General features: G+C 35.2%; 1 protein-coding gene across 1 annotated transcript; it reads left to right on the top strand.

The window, feature by feature from the left end:
• The first annotated feature begins 669 nt into the window (after positions 1-669).
• Positions 670-20,498, top strand: MS3_00006987 (uncharacterized protein). The gene is made up of 7 exons (XM_051215243.1): positions 670-922; positions 959-1,064; positions 1,098-1,356; positions 8,331-8,504; positions 11,826-12,178; positions 14,859-14,940; positions 20,096-20,498. The coding sequence occupies exons 3-7, from the start codon at positions 1,231-1,233 to the stop codon at positions 20,480-20,482; spliced, it is 1,122 nt and encodes a 373-aa protein (XP_051068439.1). The 5' UTR covers positions 670-922; positions 959-1,064; positions 1,098-1,230; the 3' UTR covers positions 20,483-20,498.

The raw sequence follows: 20,498 nt of genomic DNA, 5'->3' as shown, positions 1-20,498 counted from the left end.
GAATATCAGTGAGCCTCCTGTTATTCAGACACACAATGACTTCGGAGCCATTATTATTCATGACTTAAGAACTACTGCACTCCGCTATGTAATAACTGCCGAAGGCTTTAGAACTCTACGGTCAACACATAGGGCCTTTAGTCATGGAGATACTAAAACGTTTTTGACTTTATATACAGTATTCGTTCGTCCTAAACTCGAGTATTGTATACAGTCGGCTCGCCCCTCCCTGAAGCTAGACAATCAGCTGTTGGAAAATGTTCAGAGAACTGCAACTAAGATAATTCCCGGAATAACAAAGGTCCCATATGATGTTTGACTGGCTAAACTAAACCTATTTCTATTGTCACAGAGAAAAACCAGAGGTGACTTGATCACGGTTCCTAAATTACTTAGTGATAAATTTGCATCTGATATGCCATCACTGTTTGTCTGCCGATAAAGAAAATTTGTGATGACACCCTAAAAATATTCACTAACTCAGAACAAATTATTTGTCAGCTGACTACCGACTTTCCCATAGAATCAACGAGGGGAATTCATTACGATAACATATAATTGAAGCTCTGTCTGCTGACCCTTTCAAAAGAGAGTTGGATCGACCGAGTTATATAAATTGATAGGAGTAATATAGACCACCTAACCTTCTATCCCTACTAGACTGAAACTGAAACTGCATTCGGCAACCTTCAAGTACGTGCGTTATTGAAATCTTTATTTACATTAGAGATATTCAGTCCTGTAAAGTAGACAATTTCGATCCCTCAAAAACGATGAAATACCAAGACATGGTTATAAAGAGGAATAATATTGAATTTGAGAAGTTAGCGCAATGGAAAAGATATTCAAACTACTTAAACAACTCAACTGTGAGAACCGAGAAGGAAAAACGGTGGTCATCGAACAAGTACTTAATAAATAGGTAAACTAAGCTCTCTACGAGTTTACTTTTTACAAGTTCACAGGATTTTGTTGGAAAGAACAATGAGGATTCACAGGAAAGTTTGCAAGCTAGAAGAAACAAGCTACTTCAACTTCTGGAAAATGATTCAGAAAATGAAAAAGTAAAGCCGTTTATTCTCTAAGTGATCGTTTAGAATCTATTGAAAGCATACGGTGAATATTCCAAATCCAAGTCAGCCATGTTAATTCGGTCCACTGCTCTAAAGAAAGAACGCGATTCAGAAAAGGAAAAGGTCATCTTCATTTTAGAAATATAATATTATCTAGATGGCTGAAACCTTGTTGATGGAACATTTAAAAAAAAACAATTCGGATGTGAGGGACATGTTGAGAGCGGCCGGCCAAAATGAAATTGCAGATCACTGGAATGACCAAATAAATGAGCGCAACAAAGTAAGTCAAAATTTAATTTTATGAGGTAAATAGATTTCTACACACTTTCATGCGGATTTATCAGTTTGATTACAAAGTACCTTGACGATTAAATGTGTCTCAAGTTTAGCATCTGTTTGTGGCCTGTTGATTAACAAAATAATTTCAAGTTTTCAGTGTTCGAGGACTCAGAATTTAAAGTTTTTCGAAATTCAGTTCATTTTTTAAGGCCTGGTATCTAATATTTCATGCCTTTGAACTAACTAAAATGTTTGAAACAACTAAGTATCAAAAAGTCAAATTAGCTGTAGAATGTATTGAGATATTTAGGTCATGAAGAACAGTTAAAAGGAAGATTAGTTGTGTCATTAAAAACGTTATTGCTTCTTAAACTAGCCATTCTCTTTTTTTGGTGTAATCTTAACTAGAATAAAATTAAACGATGCAGTTATTTAGGCAACATATATGGGGAACGATTTGTGTCTATATATTTAGATAGAATTAATTAGCTTTTGGTATTTTCAGTGAGAATCATATCCTTCTCGTGAAAATACGTATGAAAATGCCTCTACGATAATTAGAAGTATTCGAATTATTGTATGAACTAGGAGTTCCCGAAATAGTGCAATTAACAACAAGTAGAACTAGATGAGCATAAGTGAACTCATTATATTTGAAGTTCTTAATCAGCTGGCAATCAAGTACAAAATAAACGTTAGTTCGTACAAATACCACATTCTCCACAGCTTAAATGCAAATCCAATTATCTGTAAACGATTGTACTTCTTATGAGGTTCATCGTGTCTCTGTCCGACTATGTATTGTGTTTAGATTCTGCACGATCTAGAATGTGATTATTTGTATCGGAATTAACGGCCAAAACTGGAAAAGACTCACATGGTTCCCGGAATTGTATTTGATCAACATGTTGGTTGTGTTTAAAATTCGGACCATAGATTTTCCAACATTCTTCACCACAGTCGTCGTGGTTAGTCGAAGATCATTTCCAAGATAATGTGTAACTTCTGCACACTCTAATCACCTCATATTCGCAAAAAGAATCCTTTCAATAGCTTTGATGAAGTATCTTTCGTTACAAAATGCTTAGAATTTTGATATTGCGGTAGAAATGTGTCTATTCCCTTCTCCAGTTCTTCAGCTAACAAAGCAGCAATCAAAGTAGTAGCCGTTTTTATGCCCTAACGAAAGCTTCTGTCTGAGCACGAGAACAGTGGTGCCTGGAAGCAATGACTGCGTCTACTGCAAAATGAGAGCTATTATCAGTCACTAATACTATAAAAATCACCTCGCGACTAGATATATTTCTTAACGTTTGGATTGCGAATTCAAAATTTGATGAAATCATGATAAAAAACTCAGGTCGTTTGGGAAAAGAATCAATGACCACGAGTGCATAGTATTTGACGAGAAATAAATCACAATAATCTGGATAGATTCTGTGCCAGGCCGCGAGTGATACTGACCATGGAGTCAACCTTGAACGACAAAGTTAATACTTGTGACATCGTCCACAATTTTTCGCCGTACGACATGTATCTACATTTGTCTCCGGCCATTAACATGTTAGTCTTGCCAAGGTCTTCATTTTCTCAACACCCAAATGATCACTATAACGACGTTCAAGGACAGATTTACGTAATGAATAAGAAATGACAACACGATCATTTAAATACAAAATACCATCAGGAGTAGTGGATAACTCATCCCGCTTTAAAAAATAGATAGGAAATCTAAGTTTCGGATTAGCACAAACAACTATGTCATATATCACTGAGTATACATTTGAAGTATCGACGAGTTCCACTAATGAGTTCTGGACGTCCCACCGGCAGAGGTTACACTAGTAAACAGTTTGCAGTATTAACAGGTTTATCTTGTAATGATTGTCGAGAGATGTAGTCAGAATTTTGGATTTGTTTAGTAATTCTGTGCTGAACCTTACAGTTACAGGCACTCAAAGCCATGCTCCATTTTTGAACCATAGCAAACGAGGAACGTGCTAATGATTTTTGGAATGATAAATGAACTTTAGAACTCCATGGTCAGCAACAATAATGAATTTTTATCTGAATAAATACTTGTGGATTATTTTGACGGCTCAAAACACAGCTACTGTTTTTCGCTGCGTTTGTGAATAACCTTGTTTAGCAACAGTAAATTTGCATGAAACACAGATTACTGGTCTACCTTTCTGCTCCAAAATTGCACCAATACCCCAAAGTGATGCATCAGCAATAAGTGCGGAATGTACACTTGTGAAGTAAGTTCGAAGAACAGCATCACTTTGAAGAAAATTTAGTGGATTTCGTGAACATGACTTTTGTTCGTCACCCATTTAATGAATTGGATGTCAAAATATTAAATAAACAGTTAGCACGACAAGAAAAATTCGGAATAAAAATGGAGTAGTATTAAAGAGCACCCACTACTGAACGCAGTTCTGTAAGATATTTTGGAGATGGTGCACTTGTGGTTGGAGCTAGATGTTTCATATCTGGCTTAAAAATGTAAACTAAGTATCCAAGGTATTCAAAACTGGATACACAAAATGGATACTTATTTGAACTGACCGTAAACTTCCTTTCAGTTACACGACGTAATAAAGCAATGTCTCTGATCATGAGCTACCTTACCAGGATCATGAGTAATAGGATCATCTTGATAAACTTCAACGCCTTTAAGATCACTGACCGCATTTTTCATCACTTCCTGGAAAGTTGATGGGGTACAACTTGGACCAAATGGAGGAAAGTTGTATTTAGACATGCTAAAAAAGTGCTAATTTTTGTCGAAACAGATGAAGATTTATCTGAAGTGATTTGAGGATAGGCATCTTTCAAGTTGTTAGCGGGACATGGACTGGATTAAAGCATGCTCAATGCACGATTGCTTTAGTGCACGCTGATTGGCTAATTCTTATCCAATCTGCACTACTCGATACTTGGAGAATACTCTAGAATCTTCTCATGTAAAAACTACGAATATACTAACGTTTTCCATATTGTGCTTCTTACTTGCTTCTTACTTCTATCTAACCTTGTTATCTGGAATATAATCTCTTTCCTGTTCAACCGTGTTCTGATTTGGGGACTTGTTGAGTGAATCGGTGTCCGAGAATACTAAGCAACAGGAATAGCTGGGGTCATAACCGTAAGAAAGAGATTATAACACAAGTCAACTTTCGAGAACACCTTGGAACCATGAAGTCGACTTTGAATATCTTCAGCTTCCCCTATCATGCACGTTTGCTTCAACAAGCAGGAGTTCAGTGTTGATCTATAGTCACTACATATTCTAGGGGTCTTGTCATCCGACTTCAAGGGCGTAACAATAGGAGTGCCCCGTGCTAAAAACTGGATCGGTTCAAATATACGTCTCGTACACGAGTCGTTCAATGTTTTTATGCACTGTTTCTTGAAGATCATTAGGAATTATTCGTCATTTAATAAAGACTGGATCACCCTGTACTTGATGTTTTATAAGCTGGATTCTCATGCCTCCACTGCACTTAGCACACTCAGCTAACAAATTTTCAAAAAAAGCATCAGAGATTTTTTTATAAACTAATAAAGACAACCCCACTTTAGGCAGTTTCAAATTTTTGAACCCATTATTGACGGTCCTGTTTCACCAACTAAGAGCCCACAAGGCATATATGAATAATTATCATTTTATATTGGCAATTCGCAGCATTCTCGTTTGGGAAGTTTGTGTCCAGTAATCTCCAATACTGAGACTTCAGTGAGTCGTGCTACAATGTTAGAATCTAAAGATTTCAGGTTGCTGAATGAAATAATGGACTTTATACTGCCGATGTCCACAGTGAAGTCGTAAAATGAATTAAGGAAGGTATATGATCTCTTCTGAACATGAACATTACCTTTCGAAATGGTGGTTAAAGATAAATAACCATTAGAAACACTGAACTTAATAAAATCTGAACTGCATGGTTTATCTTCACTAGTGGCGAAACGTAAGTGGAATTTACCACAGGATAAACATTTGTCAAACCCGTGATCACCTTCATAACATGCTTTACAAATCTTTGTTGGATCACGTTTTATATTTCCACGAGAATAGGAACATTTATTGAACAAACGCGAGCTTGAGTGACTCTGAGAGTGTAGTTCATCACGACAACTAGGCAAAGTATTAGAAATTTCCACTGACTAAAAATCAAGCTCATTCACTGCCTCATAGTTAATACATGTTGTTTTAATTTTTGGAATGAACTTTTGAGTTACTGAATTAACTCTCTCTCTAAATTCAGAATATATATACTAGCAATTAACAGATTACGAAGTTGAATTTCCGATCGCTCTCTGAAATTGCACTTAGCGGCATGTTTCTGTAGTTTAAGTATAAAGTTTTTAACTTTCTGATCAATATATCGCATCATTTTATGAAACTTTGATCTCTCTGCACTCAAGGCTGGCACACTGCACATGACTGAGTAGTAACTCCTTCGGAGATTCACATGACAATGAAATTAGATTATCTGGAAGAGCCCGATTCTTTGGCAGTTTATTAGCTTCTTTGCTGATGAACGTCAGGAAATGAGCCATGAATTTATCATCTTTAATATATTTTCTAGTAATGCACCAGATTTTGAACTATTCCATATAGTCTTTGAAGTTGTCTCTTCTTGAATCAATATCCTACTGTCCAAGAGTTGACTCCATCGCGACACCAATATGAAAATTAGGAGTATTCGAATTACTGTATGAAATAGGAATTCCCGAAATAATGCAGATTAAGACGGGTAGGGCTAGATGAGCATAAGTGGACTTATTATATTTGGAGTTCGTAATCAGCTGGCAATCAAGTACAAACTAATCATTAGTTCGTTCAAGTACTACACTCTTTACATTCGGCTTTGAGAATGTCCATTTTTTGAAGAGACTGTTGTCATTATGCCTCCCTGACACTTTTAAAAACCTTGGTTTTATCTTTGATCAATAATGGCTTTAACGTTAATGTCCCATCTTTAGTCCGAAAGTGAAAACATTAGGAAACGAAATTGGATGTAGTTTCTAGTGTTAAGATGAAAACCTATATAATACATGGGCTGAGGAAGAAATTAATATATAACTATCTCTTTAAATACCGAAATGCGATGTATATATAAACAGTTAATCAAATTAACTTAACGGCAATGAAGCTGATTTATTTATTTAAACACATAAACATAGGTACAAGAAAACACCAAATGGATATGCGTACACAAACCATTCGATTTGTGTGAGGACTTGGATATTGCCCGGGAGTCCGAACCAAACCAGGTGGCTCTCATATGGGGCTACACCCTGAGCCTTTGACCTAAATGTCAAATCCACAAGGCAGTGGATCAACGTCAGGAAATGCAGTCCCATGGTAAGTGGTAACCAATAATTGGTTCATACACTATTCGTTCCATCAGGATGCTGGAGCCCATGTGCACCATTTGGTTTGGAATGAGGGTTCTTCAACTCCCCTAAGTGGACCCTCCGTGTCCACCAACCGGTCTGAAGCGTCGAACATTCGCTTTCCGCCCCCTCAACTTAGTATACAACAGTAACGTCGTGAGAAGGTACAGAGCAGGACTTCCCCGGCAATGGTTATATGCACGTGATCATGTGAGAGCATTTGGAGGGGGAAAGTTGTCCTTCCTCACTCTCGGCTGTACCGTCAAAGAAACTGACTTTTAACAAAGATTGTTTGCTTATGTTTAAATAACCACGACTTTAGTCATCGTCTGAAAATACCCAGTTTGGTTAAATGGGTCGAGTTAGTTTGTTCAGTTATTTATTTCACACAAAACGAACGTTAATTAGTAGTGGAAGCCATTTGGAAAACTGTAGGCTTCATAACTAAACACTATAGTGTATCGCTTTTTGCAAACATATTTTTAGTGCTCTATTACTATTATTTAGCAATTCCTATTTTTGGCATTATGATGACATTTTTTCACTTTAATAATTATCAGATCACAGGATTTTCATATACTCTACTTGTTAAGCACTGTAAATGGTATAGGTATCAATACTAAGGTTGGGCTTGGTAATTTCAAATAAATTGAGCATTGGGTAATAATAAATATATTTTTTGTTATATCCCAATCAATAGAAAGACTGTATTTTTGACGTTTCATGAATTAATGTAAGGCACATCTTCAGGGTAAATAAACGACCGAAATTATTCTAAAGAAGTGGCTTACATTAATTTACGAAACGTCAGAAATACGATCTTTTTACTCATTAGGATATAACAAAAACATAATTATTACTGTAAATGGGACTTTCAAAAATCTCTTGACAATTATCTATCTTGTACATATGTGTCGTTATGCAATCTGCACTCCTTGATTATTCTGTGATTTCACATAAGATCAGTGTGTGGTTGATTACACCTAGATGACTTAAGTTATTTAAAATTGAATAAAACATTTAGTTATGATTATCAATTAATGTAACAGATGATACCAATCTGATTAAGTGTGAGGACGGTCGTTGGATGAACTCGAGGAAGCTGTAAGAAGCTCAGAAAGAGCCGAAGATATTCCATCCAATCATCTTTTGGAAGAATATTCTAGAATCTCTGCGTGTAGCTTCCCGATTGGACAATGCTAATAACCCTGTGTGTACGGATTAGGTAGCTATAATGATGATTTTGTTTTTACTAAAAAATACAAATACCTGACAGTTTTGTACTATAATTCGACACTGTCAGGAATAACATTCCATTCATCTAGTCTTCTGTCTTCTCATTGCCACTTGGAATGGTTCTAGCATTCTAGTGCCCAAGTTATACTCGGTATATCAAGAATATAAGTTCTAGATATAACATTTAGAAATCATGAACAGAACTTATACAGAATATCAAAAGGTCGTTCAACTACTAAACATTAAAAATGAAGGTGAAATTCTGTACAAATCGTAAAGATTAAAGCTTTTTTTAAAATATTAAATTATTATTTTATCTATTTTTATATTAAGTTAAAACATTCAGAAAACATTGGTCAGATTGTAAGTGACGAAATGCAGTCAGATATTAAAATGTATGAGGACAAACATAATGTAGAAATAGAATTGAAACGTCTGCAAGATAAAGAAAAACATTTGGAATATCTTCAAAAACAATTATGTGAATTAAACAATCGAGAAACTGAGGTGAGTTGACTAAAATCTATCTAAATTGGCATTAGTATGAATATGATTTGAACATGGAATTCTAGTAAGGTTTTAGTTGATCATATTGTTTTTATCAGACTGATGTGAGTACTTTCCGATTGTTATGCGTTTCTATGGTGGCCCAAACTTTTTCATTGTTTGTCAGATAAAAATTCAAAGAGTATCAACATAGGTGTAAAGAATGATGAGAAATGAAACTCGATTTGAATAAGGGAAGCGAATCAGAGATGAAACATGCTACTCAGAATATTACTCGTTACGACTTTTTATAATAATGTGATCAAAGGAACAGGTAATGGATGAGATAATTTATTCTACATACATATATAAGCACACATAAAATCCACAAGTACAAAATCGAAAAGACGGGCACATAAGAGATACATGTGTTTAAAGTTAAAGTTATTTATAAAAAAATAAATTCATGAGGATGATATCAGTCAGTCAGTCAGTAACAACGTAGAACTTCGTACGTACGTACATCAGTTCGAGTTGCCACACCACATTAGCACAGAGATGCACTTGTCGATTCAAATCCCGTAGTGGTAGAGGTAATAAGAGTATAAGCAGTAATCGGGAAGATGGAATCCTTAACGCCAAAGGAAACGAGGAAGACCAAAGAACATATTACGCAGAGGAAAGAAGACAGACATGAGGTGAATGAATAACAATTGGATAGAACTAGAAATGAAGGCTCAGGACAGAATGTGTTGGGGAATGCTGGTCGGCGGCCTATGCTTCATCGGGAGTAACAGGCGTAAGTAAGTAAGTAAGTAATTAAGATTTTTTTATCATAACGCCTGTGCTAGATTATCATAGATTTTGGACAGATCCTGACAACTCAGACCGAAGTGTGGCTGAAGGCCAGTTGAACTGATCCCTAAAGTGTTCTGCCCATCGATCCAACCTCCTGGATTGAGAATGAATAATATGTCCATCTTTCTCTGAGATTGTTTCGCTAACGGTCGGGTTCCTAATTCCGGTTTCCTTAACGAGTCTAAACAATTGTCTGCTATTACCTATTGCCGCTGCCTTTTCCATCTCTCTTGCTTTCGCTACCCACCACTGTTCGCGATCATTGCGTAGACTTCTTGTCAGCTTGCGCTTAAGCTGACTCCGCTCTTCATTATGTTCAGAGCCAGGTGGAATGTGTTTCCGAGCATTTATCAGTGAGATAGATGCTGCTGAGATCCAGTGTTGCTCCCTAACCTTCTGGTTTACCTTACTAGCAGATATCACTGCTGTTTCCACAGCTTTTCGGATATCATTCCATGCTGCATCGGGGTGGGCATCACATACATGGCTGCCTAACTGTTTTCCTAGTTGTTCCTGAAATATACTCTTAGCTTGACTATCATTAAGTAGGGCCCTAAGAGGTTTCATTGCAGGATCTTTCCTACGTCCAGTAAGACGCAAGCAAATACGACGACCTGGGAGCGTGACCGCAGAGCCCAAGGGACAACTGCTTGAGGCCGGTCGCGCACGGCCTTTTTGTGGAAGGTTTTTGACGTGTTAGCTCCGTTCTTCAAGGGGCCTTACCGCCGGAGACGGAAATCCGTGAGGTAAGGTGAGGTGTGCACTTTTAGGGTCGACCTTTTCTAACCCCACCCCTCCTTGTGGGATGGCAGCATCGCTGTCATGCTGGTTGTCCGAGGGAAACACCTTACTGCTGTCACACCTCTCTACAGTCAGCAGTACGACTTCGCCCTCAGACCTTGAGTTGCTGCTTTTAGTCTTACCGTTCGCCAATCGACCTGCCTGGCATGGTAGAACCTGCAGGAACATATGTTCCAGCCAATATAGCTCAGTTGGGTCATCACGATAGGCAAGCCCGACCACAATTAGTGTTATTGAACTGATATAAACTAAAACTAGTGATTTGATTACTCATATAGAAATATGAGTACATATTACAGACAGTAGTGGTTTTGTCAAAATATCTTTTTTTTTACAAATCTTTACTTCGATGATGCATTCTTCACTTATCAATTAATATTCGTCTAAAAATGTTTGATACTGAATTATAGAATAACATCTTTCAAATTGACTACTTAATAAGTCTAAGTCTAGAGACTGATACTATAAGTTTATTATCTTTGTCTTAAAACTATTAAGTGAGACTGTAATTTATAAACGACATTTGAGCGACGCTAAAGAGACCTTAAGAATGTCCACCTATGTACTACGGTTAATTGAGAGTTATAAACCATCATGAGGAATTAGGAATCAGATATAGGGTTTTCATCACAAACTGACATTAGCCAAAACTTTATTTAGCCAAATGTATGAGTGAATTTCGAACGAAAATCAGATTAGTTCGTTCATAAATTATTGTTTCACCAATTATTGATTTGATTACTTTGTTCTACCAAGCAACATGATAGGATATATATCTGTGAATTTGCAGCACATCTGCATTTCAACATTCAATGTATGTAGTATCAAGTATTTTCACATTCATGTAATGGATGAGTGCTAAAAATAAGCGCAAAGTTTTTTCTAAAAATCATTAATTTCATTATGTAAAGGTATCTAATGTATAAATACTCTATAAACACTGATCAATGATTGAACAAATTATCAGTATAGGGTTTTGGAGATTATTAAATATTTTTGATTGAGATCATGAACCGATTGATGTTAGACTACCATTGAAAACATGGAAGTATTGGACGGTGGTCTAACATCAATCAGTTCATGATCTCGATAAAAAAAAATAAAACGAATGAATCGGTTTTATGATATTTCAATCACTTAGCAATATCAGCTGGTTAGCTGGCATGATTTCTAAGTAATATTGATTTGTATGTGAAGCATAATTCATTTAGCTACAAGGTAAGCGCAATCAGTTCAAAATTAATTCAGATTGAGAATGAAATGATGTTTATAACCTGGTATATGACTTTTATGTTAGAATAATTCATGAGAAGTAGAACTTATCAAGTGATCCTAAATAACAGTGAGGAGATTCAAGTAAAATAACACCAAGTGAATTTAAACTTCACTCCATTGCACAAGCAAGTGGCTATCAGGATTCAGTAGCTAAGTGGATAACGCGATGACGTTTGAAGCGGACGGTACTGCATTCGAGTCCCAGAGCGAACATCAACTCTCTGAGATGTAGGTACATCCAGCTGTTGAGTCCCAAATAGGACGGAACGCACATCAAACTGGATTCTATTGCTAGCCGCTATCTATCTTTGCTTAAAAAGCTTGTAACTGTACTAAATTATATGTGTTTATTGAATTGACTGTTTTTTTGGAAGTTTTTCTATCAATAAATTACATAATTAATTTTAGGCAAAACGTCTAGTTGAAAAAGAGAAAGATTTAATTAAACAATTAGCTAAAATTGATCAACTTGAACATGAACGACGTATAATTGAAGAAAAATGTCAACGTGAGCTATATGGACGTGCTTTATTACATCAACATCAAACAGCATTACGTAGACGTTCATTATCTGTACAAAATGAACTAAAAGCTGATTTAGATTGGTTAAATCAATTAACAGAACAAGAAAATTTCGATTATGAAGCTGATATTGAAAGAAGACAAAAAGAAAAAGAAAATATTTTAGCAATACAAAAATTAGTTGAATATGAACTACAAAAAGAACAAATTAGAGAATTAGAATTGAATGAACTAGAAGTGTGAGTTGATATTTACAAAAGAAGTAATTATGGTTAGTTGATGGACACTTGAAAACAGTACTATGAAGAGTTGTTTCTTTTCTTGCTACCTTGACGTGGTGGTCGGGCTTGCCTATCGTGATAAACCAATCGAGCTGTACTGGCTGGAACAATCGTTCCTCAAGGTCCTACCATGTCAGACAGGTCAGTTGAAGAACGGTAAGACTAAAAGCAACAAACCCGAGGTCTGAAGGAGAAGTTGTACTGCTGACTGCTGGCAGTAAGGTGTTTCCTCCAGATAACCAGTATGACAGCGATGACACCTTTCCACAAGGAGGGGTGGGGTTAGAAAAGGTCGACCCTAAAAATGCACACCTCGCCTTATCCCACGGATATCCGTCTCCGGCGGTAAGGTCTCAACAAGTACGGAGCTAACACAAAAATTACTCTTAAGAAGGTCGTGTGTGACTGACCTCAAGCAGTTGTCGTTTGGGCACTGCGGTCACGCTCTCAGGTCACTAAGACCACCTTTAATCCAATTTCCTTTTCAGGTACCTCCAGAAGAATCCTTCCACGGTGTGGACAACCAAGTGATAACCGTCCTCATGTCTCTAACGGCACTTAATACCACTATTTCCTTTCATGTTTTCCTTTGAAATCTTTAGGGAAACTAGGTAACTCATTATGTCTCTGAAGAAAAGGGAATTTTAATGAAGAGAATTTCCCTCCCGACTATATCATACTGTATTTATTGTGGTTTGATAACCATATGAGTTTGATGTATTTTGGAATGAAATTATATCACGAAGTGTCTGGAGATTTCAAGTATTGAAAGACGGTTAAGTAGTGATCTAGAAGTTAGCGAAATATAGAAAGGTGAATATAATTAACGTTGCATGTAAAAAGCGAACATTTGTAGTAAGCCCATTCAACTGGTTTGTTATTTGTCCGCTCACTATAATTTAGACATTTGATCCACTATGTAAAGTTTTGTGTGAGTCTGATTGAGCTCATGTCTGCACATTAATCTTTATTTATTCTCTTATTGGTTGTAAACACAAACAATCAATAATTTATCCACAATTGATTAACACATAAATATACATGGATTTTTAACACTCACAAAAAAACATACTGGTTTCCTCGTCTGATTGCTATCTGCGCGCTAGCAGATTTTTACTGGTCATTAACAATAAACTATCTCCACAACTGGTGTTCGGGCTTTTGAATAGTCTCGAATAAATTCATGGTACTATCAGGAGCTTTAGCCTGCGTAAATATTCACACTGTTTATTGGGGTCAGATATAGAGAAAATTGACCTCTACACACTTTCTAAGTAGATCTCAGAACGTTAATTGGTGTAGATTTAAGAAAGAGAATGCAAAACAATTATCAACCGAATACAAATGCATTCTATAAATTCTAGTCACATCTCCCCACCAGAATCATCTTTGAAAATCATTAACACAGTAAAGCAAGTAGGATCAAATGAAGGTCAAATCAAAAACTCGTATATTTTGGTAATTCAACAACTCAAGCGTGAACTCTTTATATCAGAACAAAACGTGAAACCTGTATTACTTATGTAGCCTTTACACCTCCTTCCCTATGTTTTTCTTGTCGTTTTTGTCGTTGTATTTTACTTCCTAAATCAGTATTCAGTTATTTTTGCTCTCGCAATTTATTATAATAATAACTTCTAGATTATTACATAACCATCTTTCAATACTTGAAATTTCCGTACACTTTGTGATTTAATTTCATTCCGCTATACATCAGACTCATATGTTTATCAAATCACTATAAATATGATATGTTATAGTCGAGAAGATAATTTTCTTTGTCGGTAAAATGTTGTGGAGATTGTTGACTTTCACCAAAATCATGAATCAAGTTAGACTACCTTTTAAAATCTGGGAGCAGTGAACGCCTGATTCGTGTGTGTTAGGCGGTTACCCATCAAACACAATATGAGGTGGTTGCATAATGTCATGGATTGATTAAAATTAATACATCTAGGCTCAGTGGACTAAAGGTTAGATGTTCACACGTGAAACCGAAGGTTTTGGTCTCGGTTGCCGAAATCGCGAATGCACATTACTGAAGAGTTCCGTGCAAGGAATAAACAGCCGCCCAGTGCTTTCAGGTTTTAAAAGGTAGTTTAACTTAAATCGATTCATGATTCTAATTAAACTTTTCTCTACTGAACTACTTCAAAACTTCAGGTTCATTGAAGAAATTTTTAATAATAATCGAATACTGATCACTGGTATAATGGTTACAAAATATGATTTTCTACGCGACACACCAATTTTTTCAGCTAATTAGTAGAGGTTAATGATGATTACTTTTCAGAATTATACAGGTTCAGTTATATATATATATATATCTTGACGATTCATCAAAAATCATTAAGAAGTAGCTTCCATTGAATACCTCGGTTTAGCTAAATACAACCTTATCTACTGTTTGAATCGTAGAAAGTAATTGAACAAAGTAAAGCACTAATTACTCGTTAAACTTGAGGTTTTTAATCTCCAACTATCAGTTCTACATTATTTTTATAAGCATAGTAACTGAATAGTAAACTTTAACTTAATTATTTGTAGCTACTTTTAATCAAACGATTCTTCAAGTTAAGGTTAGTATTAATCAGACAACTGTTTTTCTTTTATTGAAAATTGATAATGATTTATCTAGCTATGAAGCATCAAAATTATGGGCTAAACGTGAAGAAGTATGGAGAAATGAAACAGCCATTAGACAAAAGCTTTTACATGAGGTAAGAAGAGTTCAGGATACTGTTTAGACTTAATGTTTAAGTTTACAGTTCAGCATCTATAATTTCAGCCTGTTCATTGTAAATTAAAAGATTTAAACTGTTTCAATAAATATATTTTTGTTATTTTATGCTTGAAGTTTCGCGACTTAATGTAAGCTACTTCTTCAGAGGAAATAAACTGATGTATGCGACCTACCTACCATCCCACAATTTCTCTCAGTTGATGTTTTCTCATCATTATTTAAACTGAATTCTAAGTGTTCGGTTAAACAACTCGAAGATGGTCAATATTAGTATAAGTTGATGGAGGTATGTAAATTATTTTAAAAAATGTACAGTCCTGGTCTTTATAACTGGCTAACTTTATCTCGACCCATGTCCACCTATATCTCCTTATTTATGTAGCTATCTGACTGGTCCTCTCGATCTCCCACATTGTCCAAACATTTCATGTACCTATACTAATTGTTGCTCTGGTTGCTAGAAGAGACATCGGTTTCGTTACTTGCGAAGAATCTCGGCTTTCACTATGGTGCGTCATAATTCTTCTGAATGGATACCTTACAATTCTCAGAGCAGAATATAAACAGTTTAATTTGTTTGTTCTTGCTATCGTTTTTTAGCAAGGTTGTTTTCTAAGAGCTAGGGTTGCCGATCCCACGACCAGCTGTCTTCGTTTACCTAGGCTTGGGACTGGCAGTTACCTTAGAACAGCTACAGGCGGAGTTACGACCTATTCAGCTTATAAATTAACTAATTTAAGGTAAGTTTAAAAACGATGTCCTTAAATCAGTCAGCCACAAATAATGTAGGAAGTGGGATATACATGTATCGGTCTAAGTTGCTACGGCAAATCAACACAGCTAGATAAAACTATCAAGAAGAATGTCAAAGCATAAATATTAGTTGTATCATTGATAGTAAGAAGATTAATGGCTTGATTGCAGATTAAAGAATTGGTTCAAGGAATAAAAGTTATGAAATAATTTTAGAATTCAGGATCTAATGACAAATAACCAATGATTGTATTTGAACCATTGGTACTGATTATGAATTATATTATATATCATTAGTAGTATACATGTACAGATATAAAAATTTCATCAATAAATATTTATACCATCTTGTTGTCGGTTGTTTATCTGTCAAGTTAACCAAAACTAACTATGTATGATTTACTTTACTTACGCCTGTTACTCCTCATGGAGGAGCATAGGCCACTCACCAGCATTCCCCATCCAACCCTGTCCTGGGCAATCCTTTCCAGTACTTGCCAATTGCTATTCATTCTTTTCATATCTGCTGCTATTTCCCAACGTGATGCGTTCTTTGGTCTTCCTCTTTACCGCCTCACATCAGGATTCCAAGTTAGGGCTTACCTCGTGATGCAGTTTGGTGATTTCTGTAATATATTTCCTATCCATTTCCATCGTCTTCTTCTAATTTCCCCTTCAGCTGGAAGCTGGTTTGTTCTCTCCCACAGAAGGCTGTGGCTGATGGTATCCAAGCAATGGATGTTGAGTATCTTGCGTAGACAACCATTTATAAATACTTATACCTTCTTGATTGATGGTTGTAGTAGTTCTCCGAGTTTCAGTTCCGTACAGTAGAACTGTCTTGACGTTCGTGTTGAAGATTATGACTTTGATATTTGTTGGTAGTTGTTCTGAGTTCCATATGTTCTTCACTATATTCGATTAACTTACTAGAAATTTAAATAATATACAAAAAATATTAGTATAAGAGAATTTGTGACGATTGTGGAATGTCATAATTTAAACAACAAACTGATTTTATCTAGACTACTATTGAAAGCCAGGAGGTATTTTTCAGTATTTTCTATCTTAACATAGGACTCTTCCTGAAATACTGACTAATGAAGAGTCACATACTAGGGTAAAAAATCTGTCCAGTGATTCTTGCTTTTTAATCGTAATCTAGCTAAGTTCACTTCATGATTCGAAGTATGAAAATAAATATTAAAAAATTTTAGAGAGAAAATTGAGCGATTCCAATATTTTGTTACTATCGTAAGCATTCACCGAATTATTTATAAAACTACATGGATATTTTTAAGTATAGACGTGGTGTGAGCTACTTATATTCACATAAGTAGTATATAATGAGTGAGGAATAGAATGTATTTCAGTAGATCGAAAATGAAAGAAAGGAAATGGAAAGCAATTGATGTGAAAATGCAGGAACAATTAAATCTGAGATGATAGATTGAGACAATTGGTTGGTATTTGGCAAATGAATTATGGCTGTATGGCTCTCAGATTTTACTACGAAATACTGTAATTTTGTATTAAAATACATTTGGTTGTCTACCACTTGTGTTTTTGTTCACTATCTAGGGCCCATGTTTTTTCGAATTATGTAGAGACATTAGATTTTCAGATTGAATACTGCAAGATATTGACTGGAAACCGATCCAAGCTCATTCCCACAAGCATAAATAAACATGATAAGACTTCCTGATATAAATATGTAAACAATTTACTAATGTGATCCTTCATTTATTAATGACATTCTCCTAGTCGGATTTGAGAATCTTCCAGTCACTTGAGTTTCAGTTTTTTGTGATGTTGTAGGGTTTTATTTTATCATCGCTAATAAAGATTATTTAGAAATAATTGTCGTTTATATATAATTGGCACTGAGAAATTTCGTTCAGCATAAACCATGGGAAGATTCAAGTAAACAGTACCGAGTAAATTTATACTTCACCTCATTGCACTAGCAAGTGGCTCTCAGGACTCAGTAGCTAAGTGGATAACGCGATGACGTTTGAAGCGAGCGGTATTGGGTTCGAGTCCCAGAGCGAACATCAACTCTGAGATGTAGTTATACCCAGCTGATGAGTCACAAATAGGACGAAACGAGCATCAAACTGGATTCTATTGCTAGCCGCTATCTATCTTTCTTCATAATAGCTGTGAATTAAGGCAATATCAAGGCAATACTTACAGTATGCACATATGCCAATAAGAGAGTGATCAATTCCAGTACTAAAACATCAATGGGAAGATTTAAGTAAACAATACCAAGTGAAATAAAGCACCTACATTTAACTATCGGTAATTTTGAAACAGTTGAATATAATGAGTAGAAAATGTTTAGCTAATAATGCAACAATTTGTAGAAGATAGCTCATAGTATTACTTTATGGCAAAGCGGTTAAATATGATTCATTGATTTTGCTTATAATAAAGAATATCCTTAAAGCTAGAAACTACAAAAACTAGAATTCTTAGTAACCCGATTATATGACAATAAAAGTGTTATCTTATGGTTGACATTAACCTAGAGATTTCTACTTAACTATTGTAGTGAAAAAGAGTACAAGTGAAGACAATCCAATGAATTTGAAGACATAAATTACAGAACATATTAGTAAAATCTGAGAACCAAACAGTAAATATCTCATTTGCAAAATGTTAACCAATTGTCTCAAACGTGACTAATCCTTTTGCGAATACCAATCAATCATTTCAGACTTCATTGTTCCTGCATTTTGATACCAATTACTTTCTGTTCCCATTCTTTCCTCCTCGATCTTCTACTGCCAGACATTCTATTTCTGACTGTCGTTATATACTACTTATGACAATATAAGTAGCACGCACCATACTATTATTAATAACCAATATGGTCCAAAACTGTTTTTGACAACATTTATGAATTTGAATTTCTTTTTTTAATCTCTGAAAATTTAATGTTCACTTTGCATCAGATTTTCCTACCTGGTACCTATTTAGTTGCAGAGGAAATTGTTGTGACTTTACGCCCGGCTTGTTATCATGTGATTTATTCACCAATCAAAATACAACTTATTCAATCTTAGTACTGCACTAAATCAATATCGTTCAACTGGTATGAGCAGCCTAGCATCCTTATTGATCCTTTGTTTGCTTAACCCCGTCCAGTTGAGTCCAGAATACCAATAACAGATTCCAATATGCGAATCACATATTTCAAATATACTTGGTTTATATAGAAGCCAAATAGACCGCATCACTCCATAAAAAATAAGAAATAACATTTATACAAGGTCAAGACAAAAAGTGGCTGTGAACGTGGGAGACTGTAACTAATAAACTGAGTATGATTTAAGAACAGTAAATCGTACACTAATAATCTATAGGTCAAAATGAAGTTTATAATAAGAGGAATATAGATATACATAATCTAGTTACTGAATAGTTATACAATAAGAATATATAGATAATATTAGTCCACTAATAGTTCTGAAAAGCTACTCCTAATTTGATCTTTTCTAGTATATGACAGAAACGATTACAACTTAGAAATGTAATAACTATAATAGTGATGTATAAAGTTCTTTCTATGGATATCTCGAGATGGACTCAGCATTTTTTTGACTGCTGATCTGAGATGTATGAGAAATCTCAGAATAAAAGACTTTATGGTTAAAGACAGTATAAAATATAAATCCAGTCCTTAGTTGAATGAACTGAAGTAAAGCCTACTACAATAGAAACTGTTCAAATTTCATTGAGACACAAAAAGGGTTAAATTGTTTATTTTATAAAAGTTATTAATTTAGATGCTTACTGTTGAGGAATCCCATACTAGGATGAAATGACCGGCTTCCAGGTTTTCCATGATGGTTTAGCTTCAATTGACTCAGAAATTCAATTATTAAAGTTACTACAATCTCCACAAAACGCCTGTCTGATTATAATCTTCATACGCTCACTAGTGACTGTCTCCAAGAGGTATTTTCTGAAGTTCTAGTGAGAAGCAGTGACCAGTGGAGTTCAACTGGGTCTGTTGTCAGATAGTAACTCACTGATGACAGTGGTGGATGTGTCTCTCAATTTCGTGGATTAGTTGATATTAGACATTAACACCGTTAGATGTCGGCCAACTCAGTGGTCTAGTAGTTAAGCGTTCTTGCGTGGGACCGATAGGTTCTGAATTTGAATCTCGCGAGGCAGGATCATGGATGCGCACTGCTAAGGAGTCCCATACTAGGATCAAACAGCAATCCAGTGCTTCCAGATTTTCCATGGTGATCTAGCTTCAACTGACTCATGAATTCAATTATCAAATATTACTACAATCTCTACAAAATCTCCCACTTTGATTATTCATTCTTATCTTGAATATTTATTTCAATTTTTTTTAGGTAATCGAAGATCGTCGTAAACAAATCTCAGATCAGTTAACTGCAATTCAACAATTTCAACATGATGAATTAATTTCAAGAGAGGAATTATTAGAAAAAATTGAAAATATTAATCTCTATGATAAACTTGAAGAAGCAAGACGTCATGATCAAGTGAATGAACAATGCTGTCAACTCAATAATCAATTGGCTGATAAAACTAAATCTAATCAATTCATTGAAAATGAATTAAAAGCTGATTTAGAAGCACAACAGAAAGCTGAATTAGCTTATGAAGTAATGTTAAGAAAAGAAGCGGAAAATTTACATTTAAAAGAGAAACAATTAAGAAATCTTACATTTTATAAGTCAAGTAATGGATATTCAACAACAACAACAAAAAAGTAAATAAAGTGATAGAATG

This window comes from Schistosoma haematobium, chromosome 2 (assembly GCF_000699445.3).
Source record: "Schistosoma haematobium chromosome 2, whole genome shotgun sequence".
In the NCBI taxonomy this organism is placed as follows: Eukaryota; Metazoa; Platyhelminthes; class Trematoda; order Strigeidida; family Schistosomatidae; genus Schistosoma; species Schistosoma haematobium.
Note: the sequence above shows the minus strand (reverse complement) of the source record. Positions and strands in the feature narration are given on the sequence as shown.